Raw genomic sequence first — 20,551 nt, forward strand, 5'->3', positions numbered from 1 at the left:
TGACCGCAAGATGTTTCTATGGCGGGGGAATCAGGCCCCTGGATTCGCCGTATACAGATAGTCTCTACATTTCTTAGAGTGAAGACGACAAGAAACGATTAGAAATAGTTTTGAACCCATGCTTCCTCTGGTGCCCTTGCGAACAGATACAAGGTATTAAGGCTCATTAAGCGCACCATTCCTGCAGATTTTAGCATTGACTGCGGTGGTTGTCTTCCTTCAATATACCCATGATGCTTTTATTAATACTCGTCTCTTCCTTTTTAGATTCCATCTTGTGTTCAAAACCCTTAGTGAGGTCTGTTTCCCTTCGTTCTCACTCTTTCCTAGGGACGCAACCCCCTTTTTCTTCTTTCCTCAGATTTCTCCTAGGATGACGAATATTTCCACTTCTGCTTCCTAGGAAGCTGCGGGCTCATCTTCTTCGCTTTTCTCTCGAGGCGAAGTGGCCACTCCCCCCCTTGCCGAGGAGTGCATTCCGGGATCCTTTGTGATGACCTCCGATTTTAGAGTTGAGAGACCCTCCTCGAAGTTAGGGCACCGTGAGCCTGTAACTCAATATATTAGCTCTATAATGGACATCAAAATAGTGAAGGCAAACTGCTACTGGGGAGATACCGTGCTCGTGGAGATTCTCGCTCAAGATGAGGATATTACGGCTCATAAATCTGGCTTTCTGAGTGTGTACACCTACTCATTCTCTTTGGGGACGGTGGGGCCATCCTCGCCCCTGATCGACCCCATGATTCTCGACTTCTGCCGGAGTTACCAGGTAACTCTAGGTCAAGTCCACCCTTCGTTCTGGCGCGTGGTTTATATGATCAGGCATTATTCGAGCATGATAGAGGGAATGCCCTTCACCCTAAACCTTTTGATCTGGATGTATAACCCCCGTCTACTTCGCGGGGCTTGGTCAATCTTCGTTGTTGAGACTCGAGGTCCCTTTTGCCCCTACCGAGGAGTTTGAGGATGATGGGTGGTTAAGATGATTCGTTCGAGTGAGGACGTCTGATCTGATTCCAGCGAAAAAGATGTCATTCCCTAAGAAGTGGAACGTTGGGCGTAAGTAGACGTGGTGCCCTTGCCCTTTCTTAATAAATTTTTCTTCATACATTTGACTCTGCCATTTTTATATTTTTAGCCGCAGCGATCTACCTCGGCGCGGTGCTGGACCTTCATGGTTAGGGTGGTCATTTGCACTCAATCTGCCTGTATACCGACCAAGCGTGGCGGGATTTATCTAGAGCTTGGTGGGAGGCCAGAGGCCCTGGTAAGCCTTGAGTCTTGATGCATCCGTGCATTTTGATGTATCTTTCTGTTAGTAGCTTTCTCTGTACCATACATTTTAACATCTACATCTATCCAGGTCTGGGAGGGATCCTACTGATGATGGAGGTGTCGTCCGTTGGAGGGGACATTCTGATGCATGATGAGGAGAGGAAGAGGCAAGAGGATCAGAGTGGAGGATTCCAAGGTTGACCCATTGGCTCTAGTATCCAGGGCGACAGGAAATCCTCATGCTGAAGGTGAGGGAGAAAGCAGCTTCTCGGCACCCTTCGAAGAGCTTTTGGGGTTGACTGATCCTCAGGCAGTGGGAATAGATGCTTACGGACAGGAATCTAATGCTGGCACGACTCAGATTTGTGGTGGTGAGGCAGCGGATGGGGTATCGAGCACTGACCTTGAATTGATAGGTGGATGGAGTTCCCCCCGATCTGGTTGAGGTGCTTTATAACAAGGCCCTCACCTAGTAGCAGGACGAGGTGAGTCATCGTGAGCACAATAAAGCCCTTTTCATCAAACAGGTTCTTTCTGAAGTATATTCGAAGTAGTGGCCTGCGATTTTTGTTTAGCGATGGTCGGGCATCCCCGAGTCGCGTTAGTATGGCTGTATCAACCGTTTTGACTGTAGTTATATGTGTTTGGCCAAAGCCATTTTGATCTCGAGTGACAGTTCAGGCGTCTACACCGAGGATATGCCCTTTCGGGACTCTTACAAATGCAACGTATAGCCTGAAATTCGGGATTTTCATGCCTGTTGAGGTATTACAATTTGTCATGCCTGTTGAGGTCTTACAATTTTTGTTGTAATGTAGAATAAATCTGGTTATGCAGAGTCTTCCCGCTAGGGGTCTTACAGTTACGGGTTTTCCAGCGCATGGCGATTAATGACAGTCTCCGAGTCATCAAGTTTGTTTAAGCTTGAAGACCAGTTTTTGTGAGATCAAAATTGCCTTGTAGGGGTTTTATAAGCCCAGAGTTCCAACCCTGGGGTCATGCGGGTGCTAAATTGCTGACGCTAAGTCTCCGAGTATCTCGGGACGTGTTTGGTGGAGAGGCCTTCGCTGTGGTCATGTTGAAATCCCCTTTTCTAGAGTACGAGATGTCGAAAGATATTCTTTATTGTTTGGTGTAAATACATGTTGTTTTGTTTTTGCGAGTTCGGTCAGTGCGGGTGCAGCTCCTTGGGTCGTTCGACCCGATACATTGTTCCCTATCGGAGCCTTGTTCGTCTTTTTCCTAGGCGGGGCTGATTGCGAAAGAAATCTTGGAGGCTCTTTGAATCCTTCTTGGGAGATGTATAGACGTCATCTCGTTAAAAACCTTGTTGGCAAAAACTCATTTCGGGATAAAAAACCCAGTCGAAGGAAAAGAGTACGATGTTTGCTCGAGGATATGTGTGGGGTTCCTCATCCGGCCACCCTAGCAGTAATACTGCTTAACCATCGATACAGTTACTCGGAAGCTGCTCGCCCTCCATGGTACCAAGCTTATAGGATCCTTTGTCAACTATACCAAAGATACGGTACGGTCCTTCCCAATTTTGGCCCAGCTTCCCTTCATTAGGGTTTCTGGTGTTGAGGTTAACCTTCCTTAGGACCAAGTCTCCGATTCTGAAGTATCGGAGATTTTTTCTTCTATTGTAGTATCTTTTGATTTTCTGCTTCTGGGCAGCCATCCGAACCAGCGAGGCTTCCCGTCTTTCGTCGAGCAGCTCGAGGGTCGTTGCCATAGCTTCATTGTTTCATCCCTCGCTAGTGTGTCGGAATCTGGCGCTTGGTTCCCCGGTCTCCACCAGTATCAGTGCCTTGGCGCCATACACTAGGGAGAAAGGTGTCTCCCCGATGCTCGATTTTGGAGTTGTCCGATATGCCCCCAGCACCTCGGGCAATGTTTCTCTCCATTTTCCCTTGGCGCTTTCCAACTTCTTTTTCAAGTTTTGAATGATGGTTTTATTTGTAGATTCAGCTTGGCCATTCACACACGGGTGGTATGGCGTTGACAGGATTCTCTTGATTTTGTTGTCTTCAAGGAACTGTGTTACCTTGCTCCCGGCGAATTGCCTCTCGTTGTCACATGTTATTTTGGACGGGATCCCGAACCAGCATATGATGTGATCCCATATAAAATTGATGACTTCCTTCTCTCTTATTTTCTCGAAGGCCTGCGCTTCCACCCATTTTGAGAAATAGTCAGTTATAAATAAAATGAATCTGGCCTTACCTTGCGCCGTCGGCAAACGACCGACAATGTCCATCCCCCACTTCATAAATGGCCATGGTGATAAAATGAAATGCAGTTGCTCCCCGGGCTGGTGGATCATGGGAGAGAACCTCTGACACTTGTTGATTTTCGGATGAATTCCCTGGCGTCTTTTTCCATGCTGTCCCAATAGTAGCCCGCTCTGGTCATTTTTCGGACTAAGGAATCTGTCCCAGAGTGATTTTTGCAGGAGCCCTCGTGGATCTCCCAGAGCATGTAATCCTTGTCGCCCGGTCCATGGCATATCGCCACGGGACCATCTAAAGTTCTCCTGTAGAGAGACCCATTTTCGTCCAGTAAGAACCGGGCCGCTTTGGTTTCGCAGGGCCCTCGATTCGTTGGATCCGTGGGTAGCTTTCCGTCCTTCAGATAAATGATGTATTTGTTTCTCCAATCCCATGTCAGGTTGGTGGAGTTAATTTCCACGTGACCTTCCTCGACCACAGATTTGAACAGTTGGATGACGGTTCCGAGGAGCAGGTTTTCTTCTTTAGCGGAAGATTCTAGGTTTGCGAGGGCACCGGCCTCGCAATTTTGCTCTCGAGGTACATAGACTAAGGTCCATTCTTTGAAGCAACATAATGCGATTTGGATTTTTTCCAAATACCTTTGCATCTTATCGTCTCGGGCTTCATAACTTCCGTTAACTTGGCTTACCACGAGGATCGAGTCGCATTTAGCCTTGACAGTCTCGGCTCCCAAACTTTTGGCCAACTCCAAACCTGCAATCATAACCTCATACTCGGCTTCATTGTTAGTCAGCTTTGTGTTTTTTATGGATTGCCTAATTATTCCACCGATGGGCGGCTTTAGGACTATACCGAGTCCGGATCCTCTTACGTTTGTGGCACCATCTGTAAATAGGGTCCATACCCCAGAGGATGTGCCTGATTTTAATAAAATCTACTTCTCTACCTCGAGCACGAGGGTTGGCGAGAAGTCGGCCACGAAATCTGCCAGGATTTGGGACTTGATGGCCGTCTGAGGGTGATACTCGATGTCATACCCTCCGAGTTCGATAGACCACTTGGCCAATCGACCCGATAACTCAGGTTTATGCAGTACACTCCGGAGGGGATAAGTTGACAGCACGCAGATACAGTGGCACTGAAAGTAAGGCTTTAGTTTGCGCGAGGTGCTTATTAGTGCGAGAGCCAATTTTTCCAGATGGGGGTACCGGGTTTCGGCGTCCCCCAAGGTTTGGCTTACGTAATAAACAAGAAATTGCATACCTTGCCCTTCTCGGACCAGTACGCCGCTAACTTCTATTACAGATACGGCCAGGTATAGGTATAGCATTTTATCCTCCTTGGGTGTGTGCAGCAAAGGCGGGCTGGACAGGTATCGTTTCAGTTCTTCCAGGGCGTATTGGCATTCTAGAGTCCATTCGAAGTTGTTCTTTCTTTTGAGTAGGGAAAAGAAATGGTGGCTTTTGTCCGACAATCTCGATATGAATCTGCCTAGGGCCGCGATCTGCCCTGTCAGCCATTGAACAGCTTTTACGTTGTTCACCACTGTTATCTCTTTGATGGCCTTTATTTTGTCAGAATTGATTTCGATCCCCCTATTTGAGACCATGAAGCCCAAGAATTTGCCTGAGCCTACTCTGAAGGCGTACTTCTCAAGATTGAGCTTCATGTTGTAGCTTTTGAGGATGTCGAGGTTTCCTGCAAATGGGTCAGATGGTCCTCTGCGCGCAGGGACTTGAATAGCATATCATCGATATATACCTCCATCGATTTTCCTACTTGGTGCTCGAACATTTTATTAACTATCCGTTGGTATATTGCTCCTGTATTTTTTAGCCCTAAGGACATTACGTTATAATAATACGTATCGTATTTCGTGATAAATGAGGTCTTTTCCCTATCCTCGGGGTTTATCTGGATTTGATTATACCCCGAGTAGGCATCGAGGAAAGTAAGGGTCTTATGGCCGGCCGTAGCATCGATCAGGCAATCGATATTAGGCAATGGGAAGGAATCTTTTGGGCACGCTTTGTTCAAATCTTTATAGTCTACGCACATCCTTAGCTTATTCCCCTTTTTTGCCACTACCACTACGTTAGCTAGCCATTCGGGATACTTTACCTCCCTAATGGATCCGATTTTAAGGAGTTTCTACACTTCCTCTTTGATGAAGGCATGCTTTATCTCGTACTGCGGTCTTCTCTTATTTTTCACGGGTTTGAATTTGGGGTCAACGCTTAGTTTGTGGGAGGTTAATTCTGGTGGGATACATGTCATATTTAAATGGGATCAAGCAAAAACAGTCGATATTATTACTAAGGAATTAAATAAACCCTGCCCTGAGTTCGGGGGTCAGCCCCGTCCCCAGGTATACCTTGTGATCCGGGAGGTGTTTGATCAAGACGGTCTGCTCTAGCTCTTCGACTATTGATTTGGTCACGTCGAATTCCTCGGGGGCGATGAAGGTTCGAGGTGCAAAGAAGACTTTCTCGTCGTCTTCAAGGGTCCGCACGCTTCCCCCCTCGTCCGAGGCCGGGCATATGGGGGTTAGCGTCTCGTGGTGGACCGCGAACATTTCCCTCGCTGCCCGCTGTTCTCCGTGTATGGTTGTGATGCCATCCCTGGTGGGAAACCTTATCACCTGGTGCAAGGTCGACGGCACCGCCCTTATGTTGTGTATCCAAGGCCTGCCAAATAGGGCATTGTATCTCATGTCGTCGTTGATGACCTGAAACTCGGTGTTCTGGGTTTTGCCAGACGTGTCGATCGGGAGGGTGATTTCTCCCTTCGTTTCTTCTCCGATCATGTTGAAACCGTGAAGGACCCAAGCGGTGGGAACAACTTGATTGAGTAGCCCTAGTTGTTCTACTACTTCTGACCTAATTATGTTGAGCGAGCTGCCTGGATCCATAAGCACGTGCTTTATTCTGGTGTTGTTTGAGAGAAACAAGATTACTAGCGCGTCGTTGTGCGGTTCCATCATAGCTTCGAGATCCTCTTTGCTGAATACGAAGGTTTCTCCAGGTAAACGTTCTCGGGTCGGCCCCTCCTTTGTAGTGAATGTTCTCACTCGTTTGGACACAGGTCCTCGGGGAACGTTGGCTCCCCCAGTAATCATGTGGACACCGGCCTCTAGGTCGGCCACACCCTTTTCTCTATCGCCTTTGAGGTTCCGGCTTCCCAATTCACTAGTCCAGCCAGGCGCTTCGTCTTGAAAGAAGAGATATTTGGACGAGAAAAGTGTGAAAGATAACGTGCGTTTGTGCAATGAAACCAACAAGAAAATAATCACTATTATTTTTAGCCCCACGGTGGGCGCCAAACTGTTTACCGTGAAAATGGTAACAACAATTAAATTTGTAAATGGGATTCTAATAATACGTGATCTATTCCTGAGCCAGTTGTTAGAGCAGTTGATGCTAATAATGTGAAGTTTAATGAGGAAATGCAAGCTAAAACGAGATAGTAATCGAACCGAAGGGCCTGCTGCCCGGGTATAAGTCTGGTCGATGGGGGACCTCGGGGTCGACGTCGGGGTTGAGCTAGGGCTATTGGGTATAGTCGGGAATGGATTAACAGTTGAGGATATAATTGAACAAGTCTCTTTACGGCCAATATTAAGCTATATAATGAAGAGTAAATAAGAGAATGATGGATATAGTATGGCCTCGGGCCAGTAAGAACAAGCAAGTTAGAAAGAGAAGAGAGAGAGAGAGATATTATTGCACTTGTGGAGAAAAATAGAGCAACATCAACCGAGCCTACAAAGTAATGGGGATCCCCTTTATATATGAGGGGAACCCGTTATGGTACAGAACGTATTAGCCGTTAAGTTATGGAGATAGGACGGCTAGAAATGACATCTTGAGAATAGGCCCCGGATAGACCAACCATGTAAGGTTAAGCTGCGTGCCTTGGGAACTCCCTTCTCGCCTATCGTAGCTTGTTGTACTTGTCAGAATACGATATCTTTCCGACCGACATGTATCAAACCTCGAGGATGAGTCTCGACCTTTGCTTCGAGCTTCGAGGGGCATGACCGCGAGATGGTTCTATAGTGGGGGAATTAGGCCCCCGGATTCTCCATATACAAAGTCCAATGTGTTTTTGTACGTCGTCTAGTTTTGACATTTTTTGAACAACTTAAGTTAAGTCTAGAACCACCAAAAGTAGAGGTCCAATGCCTCATATACCATAGGCATGGGACGGGTAGTGCACATATAAGGTACGATTTATAATTGAACTAGTGTGCTTTAGGTAACAACTTGAAGATAGTAATCGGGTAGCAGAAGATGATAGTCTGTGCCCGCTAAATCATATGAGTAACACCCCATCTTTAGGGAGTTACGAAGTATTATTTATGTTGCACAGGGTGATCCTTTAGTCTAAAAAACATAGGATCCCCCATCTTATTCCTATTTATCTTTGAATCAACTGTTTGTATTCAGTTACTCAAAGTCTTTTATAATAATAAAATTCCCAAACTTCGTGATCTCTCTCTCTCTTTATTTATTTGACTAATCCATATAATTCGAGTTCGGTCGAGACCCATAGTTGTGGACCTCGAAGAGTGCCTAAAACCTTCTTTTTGAGGTAATTTCGAGCCCTTACCCGATCTTTAGTGATTCAAACTAGTCAAACCTGAGTCAGTTGCAAATAGTTTCCCTAACGTACCTTAAAAAACGTTAGGTGGTGACTCTTCTCTTTTAACCCTTCCTTTAAAAGAGTTGTCACACATCGAAATCCGATTTCGCGAGAAAAAGGGGTGCGACAGCATGGCGACTCTGCTGGGGATATATTTAGGCTCTTACTATAGCAAATTTGGCTTATATGAATTAGTCTTCTCTGATAAACATATTTCTTTATTTACTGCTACAAGCACATCCCGCTCTCGTTTTTCCCCTTATTTGTATAATTCATTTTTGCATGCACATCCCTCCCCTATTCTCCCTTCATTTGAATTTGTGGTAATATGCTAATCCCTTCCCTTTTCCACCCTTTCTTGCTTAAATTGGTTATAACATGCATATCCCTCCCCTATTCATCCGTATTTGCTATAACTGCTCTTCACTCATTTAAAGATTGTTACATCATGTCTCTCACATCCCTACTCCCTTGCTTCCTTTATTACCTTCTCATATATCCCGCAAACTAACTTTTTTCCTTTTTCTTTCTTTTATATTCTTTATGTTTTACCTTAATATTGTATTTATCGCATTCTATTTATTATGCAAATACTTGACAATGTGTTATTTATTTCGCATAACTGCATGCTCCACATCATATTCCACTCGTGCCTAATTAATATCATAGCGGCGCTTGATGAGTGTCCGCGCTCTTCCAAAATCACCCCTTAAATTTGGAAAGGCTTATTTGCGGTAAAAGTAGTTCATCAGTGATGCAGCAGACAATTCTGTGGCTTTTCCTCTCAAGTTATCCACTTGAGGGTACCAGTCTAGAGTCTTCTAGAAACCCCACTCTAATATCAACTATGCATGCATCATGTCAAACCTAGTATGGGTTAAAATGTTGTTCGCGTGATAATCCGCTAAGGCAAGCCTTGTCCAAAGTCCGACGGGATTTCAACAATCCCAATGGACGTTATCACGTTATGTGCATTACTTTTAGAAAATATGCCAATATGTTGATCATTAGTGTGTAAATAGTCGAATCTGGAGGAGAAAAGGATAACTCTATTTGTTTGCAGAAAATAAAGAACGAAATCCCCAGGTTTGGCATGGTCCAAACCATCCCACCTTTGCTGCTGTGGAAAAATCTCGCACCTTGTGACAAGAATCACGTAAGAAGGGTTTTAGGTAATTTGTCATCTCTGTTAGACATCTAACCAAACAAATCATTGATTGAGGCTGCTAGTATGTTTTGGGATGAGAAAAGGGTTGTCTTCTGCTTCGGTGACATAGATATGACTCCTTTATTGGAGGAAATAGGAGGTTTCGCTAATCTGCCATGGGATAGTCCCGGATTACTGGTCCCATAGAATTGCACCCTTCGCGGTTTCCTGAAAATGTTAGGTTTCAAAAAAAAATGATGAGCTGCTTTGTTTGAAGAAGTCGTACATTCCATTTGAATTTCTTTATGAACGATTTCAGCATAACAAGTCATACCGCCTTTATCACGATGAACTCGCCATTACTTGCTTGGGTTGGACGCACCGTCGAGTCTACGTGTTCATTGTATGCTTCTTGGGGTTGCTGATATTTCCAATGAAAGGAGGAAGATCCATACTAGTCTAACCATGGTCGCCAGAACCTTAATGGAAGGCATTGAGGGACAAACCTACACTATCGCCCCCATGATCTTGGTTGAAATGTACTGCACTCTAGATCGGTGCAAGCAGGTTTCTGGGCACTTCGAGGGTTGTAATCTACTACTGCAAGTTTGGTTACTAGAACATTTTCAAAGAGGAGAGTACCGCCAGGAGATCCTGCGTCGACCATTGAATGACCATATAACTTACCATCACCCAAAGAGAATGACATTTATCCTAGACAGGTTTGCACAACCTGGAAATGTTGTAAGCTGGGTGCGTTTCTTCAGCAATCTGACGGACGAGCAGGTACATTGGATGTTTGAATGGTTTCCTAGCAATGAGTTCATCATCAGGTCAAGGGAGACTCCTCATCAAGCGGGAAGAAAACAGGTTATACCTCGGGTTTCCAACATGGTCCAATAAAGCAGATTTCAAAGGGGATGTTATACCATTCAAGTTCGCGGCACATCATATGTGGAATCAGAAAGTCGTTGTGGAAAGGGATACCATTGAGCCAGAAAGATATCACGCTGGTAATGTTTACTTCTACCCATCATGGCTAGTGGATGATATAGCAAGAGACGTCAAGCCGAGAACTAATCTGAAAAATAGGATCATAGATGATGATGCTGAAGCACAAGTTAAGTACAAGAAGTTACGCAAGAGAGTCTTTGAATCTGAAGCTATGCATCTTGAGAAACATAAATTGAATATGGAAGCAATCAACGAGTGGAAGGAAATTACCACCAAGTCAACAGAAAGACTGGAATATTTGGAGCAAGGGTTTATGGAACTTGAAGGGAAAATGAGAAAAAGGATTGCAGGCTATCAAAACATGGATGGTAATGAAGGAGGGCTCCTAGAAAAGGCTTATCTACTGCTGGATATGTGCAACTTGGGGAATCTAATCGATGGATTCAAAAGAGCCAAGCATGGGGAAGGTCCTTTTGGGACAGAATAGATTAGGAGGATGCTATTTTACTGCTTTCTAGTTTAGTTTAGATTTTGATTGTAATAAAGCACATGCCATTAGTAACTCTCTTATTATTATCATTTTAGCAAAGATTTGATTTATTTTCAGTATTTAAATACCACAAACATCCTTTTAATACTCCTTACTGACTTGGTTACCTTTTATTTTTATTTCTTTTGATTATTCCCATTCCCAAAGGTTGGTTCGTGCATACTGGCATCATCAGCATATCATACCATATCCCGAGGTCCTCCACCTCCTCCTCCTCCAAGTGATCCCCAAGAAAAGGAAAAACCAAAAAAGGATGATATGAGCGGTATCAGAAAAGACAACGCTACTCATGTAGAGAATGTTGAGACTTCGAATAGTCGGAGTACTCCGGCACAGAAAGATTTGGTCTTACGGTTGGAATAGAAAATACTAGAGTTACAAGGGGAGCTTGAGTAGGTCCAGAACTTGGCAAACCTTTCCCTTACCTTGAACATCCCTGATATCAACCAACAGAACACAAATGCCCAAAATCCGGCACATCATCCAAACACACAAAACCAAAATTCACAAAACCCTCCTGCACCTCATCAATACACCACACCTCCTCAAAATCCTAATCCTCCACCAGTATCTACCCTTCCACAACATCATCAACATCCAACTCAGTATCCATAAACCACCACCTATCACACTCCTCAAAACGCACCACAACCAACCCCTGATCCCCAAAACTCAACCAATGACCACCATCATGCACAGATTTCTGGAGTCCATCAAAACAATCATATATACGTGGAAACCTTACCCCACACTCCAAAATAAACCTTATACATACCTAAGTCACCCGAGAAGGACCTGCTCATAAAAAATATGGTGGAGGAACTCAAGAAACTTACTGGCCGGGTCCAAAGTGTCGAAGGTGGTAAAGGCATCGATGGTTTAAATTATGAGGATTTTTGTATTCAACCAGACGTAGAGCTGCCAGAGGGTTACAAACTACAAAAGTTCGAAATGTTCGACGGGACAGGTGATCCAAAGGTACATTTGAGAACATATTGTGACAAGCTTGTAGGGGTTGTCAAGGATGAGAGAATCCGCATGAAGTTGTTCATGAGGAGTCTCACTAGAGATGCCCTGTCTTGGTACATCAGTCAAAACCCAAAGAAATGGGTTAATTGGGAGAGCATGGCGTCAGATTTTAAGGACCAGTTCAGGTTTAACATGGAAAATGCACCGGACATTTTCTACATTCAAAATCTTAATAAGAAGCCAACTGAAACTTTCCACGAGTATGCTACTCGATGGAGATCTGAAGCTGTGAAAGTAAGACCAGCATTGGAAGAAGAACAGATGAATAAGTTCTTTGTCTGAGCCCAAGATCCGCAGTACTACGAGAGACTGATGGTTATTGAAAACCATAAATTTTCCGACATCATCAAATTGGGAAAAAAGATAGAAGAAGGGATTAAGACCGAAATGGTGACAAATGTTGAAGCACTCCAGGCTACAAACAAAGCCTTGCAGTTAGGGGTATTTCCAAAAAGAAGAAAGCAGGGGCAATGATGGTGGCCCAAGGTCCCAAGTCTCCTCTCACATACCAAACACCCCCACCCATATATCAGCCTTCACCTTCAAGATACCAACAACCGGCCGCCACTTACCACACTTATAATACCTAGCCAGCATACTACCACTCACCACCAGCCTACTAAAACTTCCAAAAACCTAGACCAAATTTCAATCGCAGACCACCTAGACAATACACCCCAATTGCTGAACCCATAGATCAACTGTATGAGAGACTGAAGGCCACCGGTTATGTCAATCATATTCCCGCTGTTTCTATGGAAAATTCCTCCCAGTGGATTAATCCAAACAAGACATGTGCCTACCACTCGGGCATGAAAGGTCATACTATTGATGAATGTCGCACTTTGAAGGATAATATCCAGATGTTGATTGACACCAAAGTTATATAGGCAAAACAGGTTGCACCTAATGTCCATAACAATCCTCTCCCAGATCACAGAGGTGAGGGAGTGAACCTGATAGAGATGGACGAAGAATGGATCCGGAAGGGTCAATTGGACTCATTCGGGAGGGGGATGATCCTAAAACATATCCAATCACCCTCACACCCATTATACTGTAGATTCAAACACCGATTGAAGTCGAGATAGCAAAACCTACTCCATTTGAGGTCAAAGTAACAACGCCCTCAGCCGTGCCAACTCCGTTCAAGGTCGAAGTAACAACACCCTCAGCCACGCCAACTCCGTTTGAGGTGGATTTAACCATACCCTTTACCGTGACGGTACCACCTACACCGTCCTTTAAGTCCAATGCTATACCCTGGGACTATGCTGCGGAAGCAAGAAGGAAAGGAAAGGTAAAAATGGAGGAAACAGGTGCAGCGCAGGATATGACCAGAACCGATAAGGTTTATACACCCGAGCATTTAGGAATAACAAGCAAAGAAGCTGCTTCTAAGTCGCCTATCATTGAGACCGGCCCAAACAATCTTTGGAGAAAGGTGCAAGAAAGAGAATATTCTATGGTTGATCATCTGAATAAACCCCTGCTCAAATATCCATTTTATCACTACTGCAAAATTCCGAGGCACACAGGAATTCCCTTATGAAGGTATTGAATGAAGCCTATGTACCCAATAATATTACCAGTGGGGAGATGGCCAATATGTTAGGATAAGTATTGGAGAGCCATAAGATCACTTTTCACGAAGACGAACTGCCGCCCGAAGGACTGATCACAACAGGGCACTGCATATCACAGTGCAGTTTGAAGACAAATTCATCGCCAGGGTCTTGATAGATGGGGCTTCAAGTCTCAACATCTATCCATTAACCACTTTAAAGAGGTTGGGTAAGGGTTTGCAAAAGGTACGAGCAGAGAGTATGAACGTGAAAGCATTCGATGGTCCCAAAGGGCCATAATTGGGGAGACCAACCTCTATTTACAGATGGGCCCAACCTGGTTTGATGTCGAGTTCCAAGTGCTGGATATATCTGCAACATACAATCTATTATTGGGATGACCCTAGATACATGTCGTTGATGTCGTAGCTTCCATTCTGCACCAGGCTATGAAGTTTGAATGGAATTATCAGGAAGTGATCATCCATGGAAATGGGAGTAATCCTATTTATACCAATCAGATTGTTCCGGTCGTCGAGAATAGAAGGAAGTTGGGTGGAGAAACATACCATCGCATCGAGCACGTCAAAGTAATTGAGAAAGATAAATGGTGGAGCAACAAGATAGAAAGCATATTGTTGTGGACAGGGTATGAACCCAACAAGAATCTCCAAGTTATCACCAAACAGGTGCAGCCAAAGCGTTACGGCACAACCTTTGGGCTTGGATATAAGTACACCTGGCAAGAGTATAATGATTGGTCGCCGCCATGGCATGGTCCTTATTACCCTCTTGAGCAGCCAACACCACATTTACACCAAACATTTCAACAAACTGATGTGATATGGGGATCTGAAGAAGATGAAGCTTTAGTTGGCCTAAGGAATTTATTTCTGGATAATGAAGACATGGACTGCAATGTGATAGTTAAGGAGGAAGACATTACTATTCATACCATGGAGAAAGGAACTATCCTCAAGAATTGGGGTACTGCACCATCCCGGGCCCGCCGAGTTCTTGGGTAGCCCGGCAATTAGCATAATTTATTTTTAAAAGCAATTTGAGCATTTAAGACATTTTCAATATTTTGTTTAGAAATAATTGCTCGAGTCATCGCCGTACTTGTTTGATGCTTTCAAAATTTATTTAATGCATAGCTATTTTTATTCATTATTATCCTTTACGTTTTCTCTACAACGTTATTATTACTCATCTTGATGAACCTATGACTGTGACATTTAATGAGACAACGCAACATAGGGATAGTGATTCAGAGGATCTGGAAGACGATGTAATACCTGAGGAATTGTCAGAGAGGTGGAAATTTTTTAAAACAAGCCTAAGTCTAACTTGGACGAAACCGAGACAGTTAACTTAGGAGATTTCGAATCAGTCAAGGAAACCCGTATAAGTATCACCTATGACCATCAGAGAAAGAAGAGTACATTCATTTCCTGAAAGAGTATGAAGACATCTTTGCATGGTCTTATGATGATATGACCGGTCTGAGCACATCCATAGTGGCTCACAATTTACCCACCGATCCCATGTGCCCGCCAGTGAAACAGAAGCTCAAAAAATTCAAGCCAGACATGAGTTTGAAGAGAAAAGAGGAAGTCACTAAGCAAATCAAAGCCAAGGTTCTTAAAGTGGTCGAATATCCAACCTGGTTAGCCAACATCGTGGCGGTTCCAAAGAAAGAGGGGAAGGTCAGGGTATCTGTCGATTATCGGGATTTAAATAGAGCAAGTTCCAAAGATGATTTCCCATTGCCTAATATGCATATACTAATCGACAATTGTGCCAAGCATGAACTCCAGTCTTTTGTGGATTGCTTTGTGGGGTATTATCAGATCTGGATGGACAAAGAGGATGCCGAAAATACCGCCTTTATCACTATGTAGGGGATGTATTGTAATAAGATGATGTTGTTTGGCCTGAAGAATGCTGGAGCCACTTACATGAGAGCTATGACGACCATTTCCCATGACATGATTCACAAAGAAGTAGAGGTGTACGTGGATGACATCATCATCAAATCCAAAAGAAGCACAAATCATATAGCAGACTTGAAGAAATTCTTTAATCGCTTCGAAGGTACAATCTGAAACTGAATCTTTTGGAGTCCCTGCCAGAAAATTGCTAAGTTTCATCGTCAGTCGCCGAGGTATTGAACTAGACCTGTCAAAGGTTAAAGCTATCCAAGACTTGCCACCTCCAAAGAGCAAGAAAGATGTGATGAGTTTCTTAGGGCATCTCAACTACATCAGCCGTTTCATAGCGCGATCAACTGTGATTTGTGAACCAATTTTCAAAATGTTGAAGAAAGATGCTGCAACAAGTTGGACTGAAGAATGTCACAAAGCTTTTGACGAAATCAAGGAATACTTGTCTACACTACCAGTACTGGTCCCGCCGGAACCTGGAAGACCTTTGCTACTCTATTTGTCTGTACTAGATGGGGCTTTTGGTTGTGTCTTGGGACAACACAACGAGACAGGAAGAAAAGAGCAGGCCATATACTATTTGAGTGAGAAGTTCACACCTACGAAGCACGGTATTCTTTGCTGGAACACACCTGCTACGCTTTAACATGGATAGCTCAAAAGTTGAGGCATTACTTCTATGCCTACACTACATATCTCATATCAAGGATGGATCCTCTAAAGTACATTTTTCAGAAACCCATGCCTACGAGGAAGTTGGCAAAATGGCAAATACTATTGAGTGAATTTGACATCATCTATGTAACTCAGAAGGCAATCAAATGGCAAGCATTGGTGGATGATCTTGTAGAAAATCTTGTAGGTGGAGAATACGAACCACTGAAAACGTATTTTCCCGGTGAAGAGGTATCGTTCATAGGAGAAGATATTACCGAAACATATGACGGTTGGAGAATGATTTTCGATGGAGCTGCAAATTTCAAAGGAGTGTGTATTGGAGCTGTCTTAGTATCAGAAACAGGTCAGCACTATCCAGTATCCGCAAAGCTCAGATTCCCGTGTACCAACAACATGGCAGAATACGAGGCCTGCATCTTAGGACTCATATTAGCCATCGACATGAACGTTCAGGAACTACAGGTAATTGGTGATTCAGACCTTTTGGTACATCAGGTTTTAGGAGAATGGGCTAAAAAGAATACCAAGATATTGTCGTATCTTTACTATGTACAAGAGTTGATGAAGAGATTCACAAAGATAGAATGCATTGGCTACTTTATCTTCCATGATACAACAACCAAACAAGATTTTCATCGACCCTATCCCGGTAGGTATCCAACGTCAGTCGGCGTATTGTTCTCATGTTGAAGAACAAACCGATGGAAATCCATGGTTCCACGATATCAAAGAATATTTGGCAAAAGGAGAATACCCGGAGCACGCAAACCATAATCAGAAACGCACACTCCGAAGATTGGCCAACCATTTCTTCCAAAGTGGAGGAATTCTGTACAGAAAGACTCCAGATCTAGGATTATTACGGTGTGTCGATGCCAAGGAAGCATCCAAACTGCTCGAAGAGATACATGCCGAAACTTGCGGACCACACATGAACGATTTTGTTGTAGCCAAAAAGATATTAAGAGCAAGATATTTTTGGATGACAATGGAAACGGATTGCATCAAATATGTTCAAAAGTGTCATCAATTCCAAGTACATGCAAATATGATACGAGTGCCACCAAATAAACTCAATGCAACAAGTGCACCTTGGCATTTCTCTGCTTGGGGAATGGATCTCATCGGTCCGATCGAACCTTCTACTTCAAATGGGCATAGGTTCATTCTAATGGCCATAGATTACTTCACAAAATGGGTTGAAGTTGCATCTTACAAAGCTGTAACTAAGAAAATCATCACAGATTTTGTTAGAGATCGTATTGTTTGCCGATTCGGAGTGCCAGAATCCATCATCACCAACAACGCTACCAACCTCAACAGTGAATTAATGAAATATATGTGTGAAACCTTCAAAATCAAGCATAAGAATTCCACAGCATACAAGCCTCAAATGAATAGAGCTGTGGAGTTCACCAACAAGAACATCAAGAAAATACTGAGAAAGATGGTAGACAATCACAAGCAATGGCATGAGAAATTACCATTTGCCTTATTGGGATATCGTACCACAGCTCACACATCGACCGGGGTAACCCCCTACTTGCTGGTCTATGGTACTGAAGTTGTCATTCCCGCCGAAGTCAAAATTCTTTCTTTAAGAATTATACAAGAAGCGGAACTCAGTGACGCAGAATAGATTCGGAGGCGCTATGAACAATTGGTTCTCATTGACGGGAAAAGAATGAATGCATTATGCCATGGTAAACTTTATCAGAACAGAATGTCTAGAGTTTTGAACAAAAGGGTCAGACCTAGACAGTTCACACCGGGGCAGCTAGTGCTGAAGCGAATCTTTCCATATCAGGATGAAGCCAAAGGGAAGTTTTCACCCAACTAGCAAGATCCCTACATGGTTCACATAGTACTAATAGCAGGAGCACTCATACTTGCAGAAATGGATGGAGAAATTTGGCTAAAACCTATCAAATCAGACGCAGTCAAGAGATATTATGTTTAGGATTGTTTACATTTCTTCACTTGATGTAACTAAACTATGCTTGACCTGATTCCCATTTAAGAGGGGATACGTAGGCAGCCTTGTGGGTTCGGTCACATTTTAATAAATTCTTCATTTTTCCATAGTCAGAAACTGGGGCAGAATTTTGAGGAGGACCCTCAAAATTCTGAAGCAAGTCCATCTGATTTCGTCATACAAAGAACGGTCAAATAATTGCTTTCAAAATGGGGCAGAATTTTGAGGAGGACCCTCAAATTCTAAAGCAAGGAGGTCGCGATGTCTTTAAAATATGCCACAGTCATTGGTTCATCTAACCTACTTGATATCGCATACCACTATATTTTTAAAACAATTATATTTATCAAATGCATGCATATTTTTCGAAAATTTTATTTCTATGATAGTCAGACGTTACCCAGGGTAACTCAAACAGTATCTCAAGATAGGAGCACAGGCAAAGAAGAAGACAAAAGCATGAACCAACCTTCCCCCACAGAACTCACAATTTTTTTTGAATGCAGGAATAATAAGACAACAATATTAGCGGATACATCAAGACACCGCCTTCAAGACAACAAATTATCTAGCATGAACATCTTCAGCTAAGAAATACTTTTCCATTTGTCTCTATCCCTTGCATGAGGCTAAGCATTGCCTCCCTAATTGCATAAGGCTAAGTACTGCCTTTTCTTACATCGAGACTATGAATTGTCTCTTTTTCCTGCATAAGGCTAAGCATTGCCTCCTTAATTGCATAAGGCTAAGCACGACCTTTTCTTGCATCGAGACTAAGCATTGTCTCCTTTTCCTGCATGAGGCTAAACACTGTCTCCCTAATTACATAAGGCTAAGCACTGCCTTCCCCTATATGAGATTAATCATTATCTCCTATTTGCAGGAGGCTAAGCCCTGCCTCCCTAATTGCATGAAACTAAACATTATCAATCTCCTCTTCTCACATGAGGCTAAGCACTGCCTCCCTAATTGCATAAGGCAAAGCACTGCCTTTCCTTGCATCGAGACTAAGCATTGTCTCTTCCTTGCATGAGGCTAAGCATTGCCTCCCTAATTGCATGAGGCTAAGCACTGCCTTCCCCTATATGAGACTAAGCATTGTCTCCTATTTGCATGAGGCTAAGCCATGCCTCCCTAATTGCATGAGACTAAGCATTGTTTCCTCTTCTTGCATGAGGCTAAGCCATGCCTCCCTAATTGCATGAGACTAAGAATTGTCTCCTCTTCTTGCATGAGGCTAAGCACTGCCTCCCTAATTGCATAAGGCTAAGCACTGTCTTTTCCTGCATGAGACTAAGCATTGCCTCCCTAATTGCATAAGGCTAAGAACTGTCTTTCTTTGCATGAGACTAAGCATTGTCTCCCATTTGAATGAGGCTAAGTCCTGCCTTCCTAATTGCATAAGTCTAAGCACTGTCTTTTCCTTAAGATTAAATACTATCTCCACTATGCTATCTGAAACTGAGCATTATCCTCTATTCACCTGGGGCTAAGCACTGCCCTCATCTTACACAAGACTAAGTCTTGTCTTGTTTCATTTTGCATATGACCAAGTATTATATCTTTGCATTTCATAGGCTGAAACATCGCCATTTTGTCCAAAGGCGTCATAGTCTGAAGGCATCATCCTCATAGCTGGAAGACATCATTCCATGGCCTGAGGATCTCTCAATAATGCACATCATTATTCAAAGGCGTCATGGTTTAGAGACACCATTCTCATGGCCCGAGGACATCATTTCATGGCATGCGAATCCCTTATCGCATGACTCATGGCCCGGGACGTCATGGTCTAAGGACATCATCCTCACCGTCCAAAGATAACCTTCATGGTCCAAAGTGAATTTTATCATGTTTAAATTCTCGCAATAATCCATATATATTTGCATGCATCATGTTTTAAGTTTTGCATGTAACCCAAGAAGTAATCGTTCTTCAAACGAGAGAAATCTTCACTCCAGTTTCTGTTCATAACGTTCACATCATGCAATTGTTTCAAACATAACCGACCACCTGTAATTCCTCACCTTTTACTCCATGCCCATTTAGATATTTGCCATGTGATACATCCGTAACGTCTCAAATTCACATTCATGACTTCGCATAAATCTATCCGATACTATCCTTCCCAAAAAAATATTTTCCAAAACATACGACCATTCCTACAACAATTCCATCGGTTTTGTTCACTATTGGATCCAGAACTATACACGGCCTGATTCCCGTAACACCAAGGATATGTAGGCAACTCAGGAACTAGGGTTCGACCTCTATTTCCAAATCACATCATTCCTCATTCGACTCGGCCAAAATTGGTCATCATTTTCTTTACCCGACAACTCTTTCATCATTCCCGGGTAAAGGGGGACAACTGTTGATACCCAATTTTGCGCTCATATTTTCTTAAATAGTATATATACTTTCAAAACATCATTTTTGCATCATTATTTTGGCTTATAAACATGTACGAGCATTTTTCATAATTTTTAGAGCTTTTAAATTGATTTCATGTATTTAAATTACTTGAATAATTATTAGTTACTCCTTCAAA

At 43.2% G+C, this 20,551-nt stretch overlaps 2 protein-coding genes across 2 annotated transcripts; both read left to right on the forward strand.

The window, feature by feature from the left end:
• Positions 1-15,323: 15,323 nt before the first annotated feature.
• LOC138875717 (uncharacterized mitochondrial protein AtMg00860-like) lies at positions 15,324-15,993 on the forward strand. The gene is made up of 2 exons (XM_070154580.1): positions 15,324-15,413; positions 15,499-15,993. The coding sequence occupies exons 1-2, from the start codon at positions 15,324-15,326 to the stop codon at positions 15,991-15,993; spliced, it is 585 nt and encodes a 194-aa protein (XP_070010681.1).
• A 1-nt stretch (position 15,994) lies between these two features.
• LOC138875718 (uncharacterized) lies at positions 15,995-17,664 on the forward strand. The gene is made up of 3 exons (XM_070154581.1): positions 15,995-16,069; positions 16,158-16,487; positions 16,609-17,664. The coding sequence occupies exons 1-3, from the start codon at positions 15,995-15,997 to the stop codon at positions 17,662-17,664; spliced, it is 1,461 nt and encodes a 486-aa protein (XP_070010682.1).
• Positions 17,665-20,551: the final 2,887 nt, after the last annotated feature.

Source organism: Nicotiana sylvestris, chromosome 8 (assembly GCF_000393655.2).
Source record: "Nicotiana sylvestris chromosome 8, ASM39365v2, whole genome shotgun sequence".
Taxonomy (NCBI): domain Eukaryota; kingdom Viridiplantae; phylum Streptophyta; class Magnoliopsida; order Solanales; family Solanaceae; genus Nicotiana; species Nicotiana sylvestris.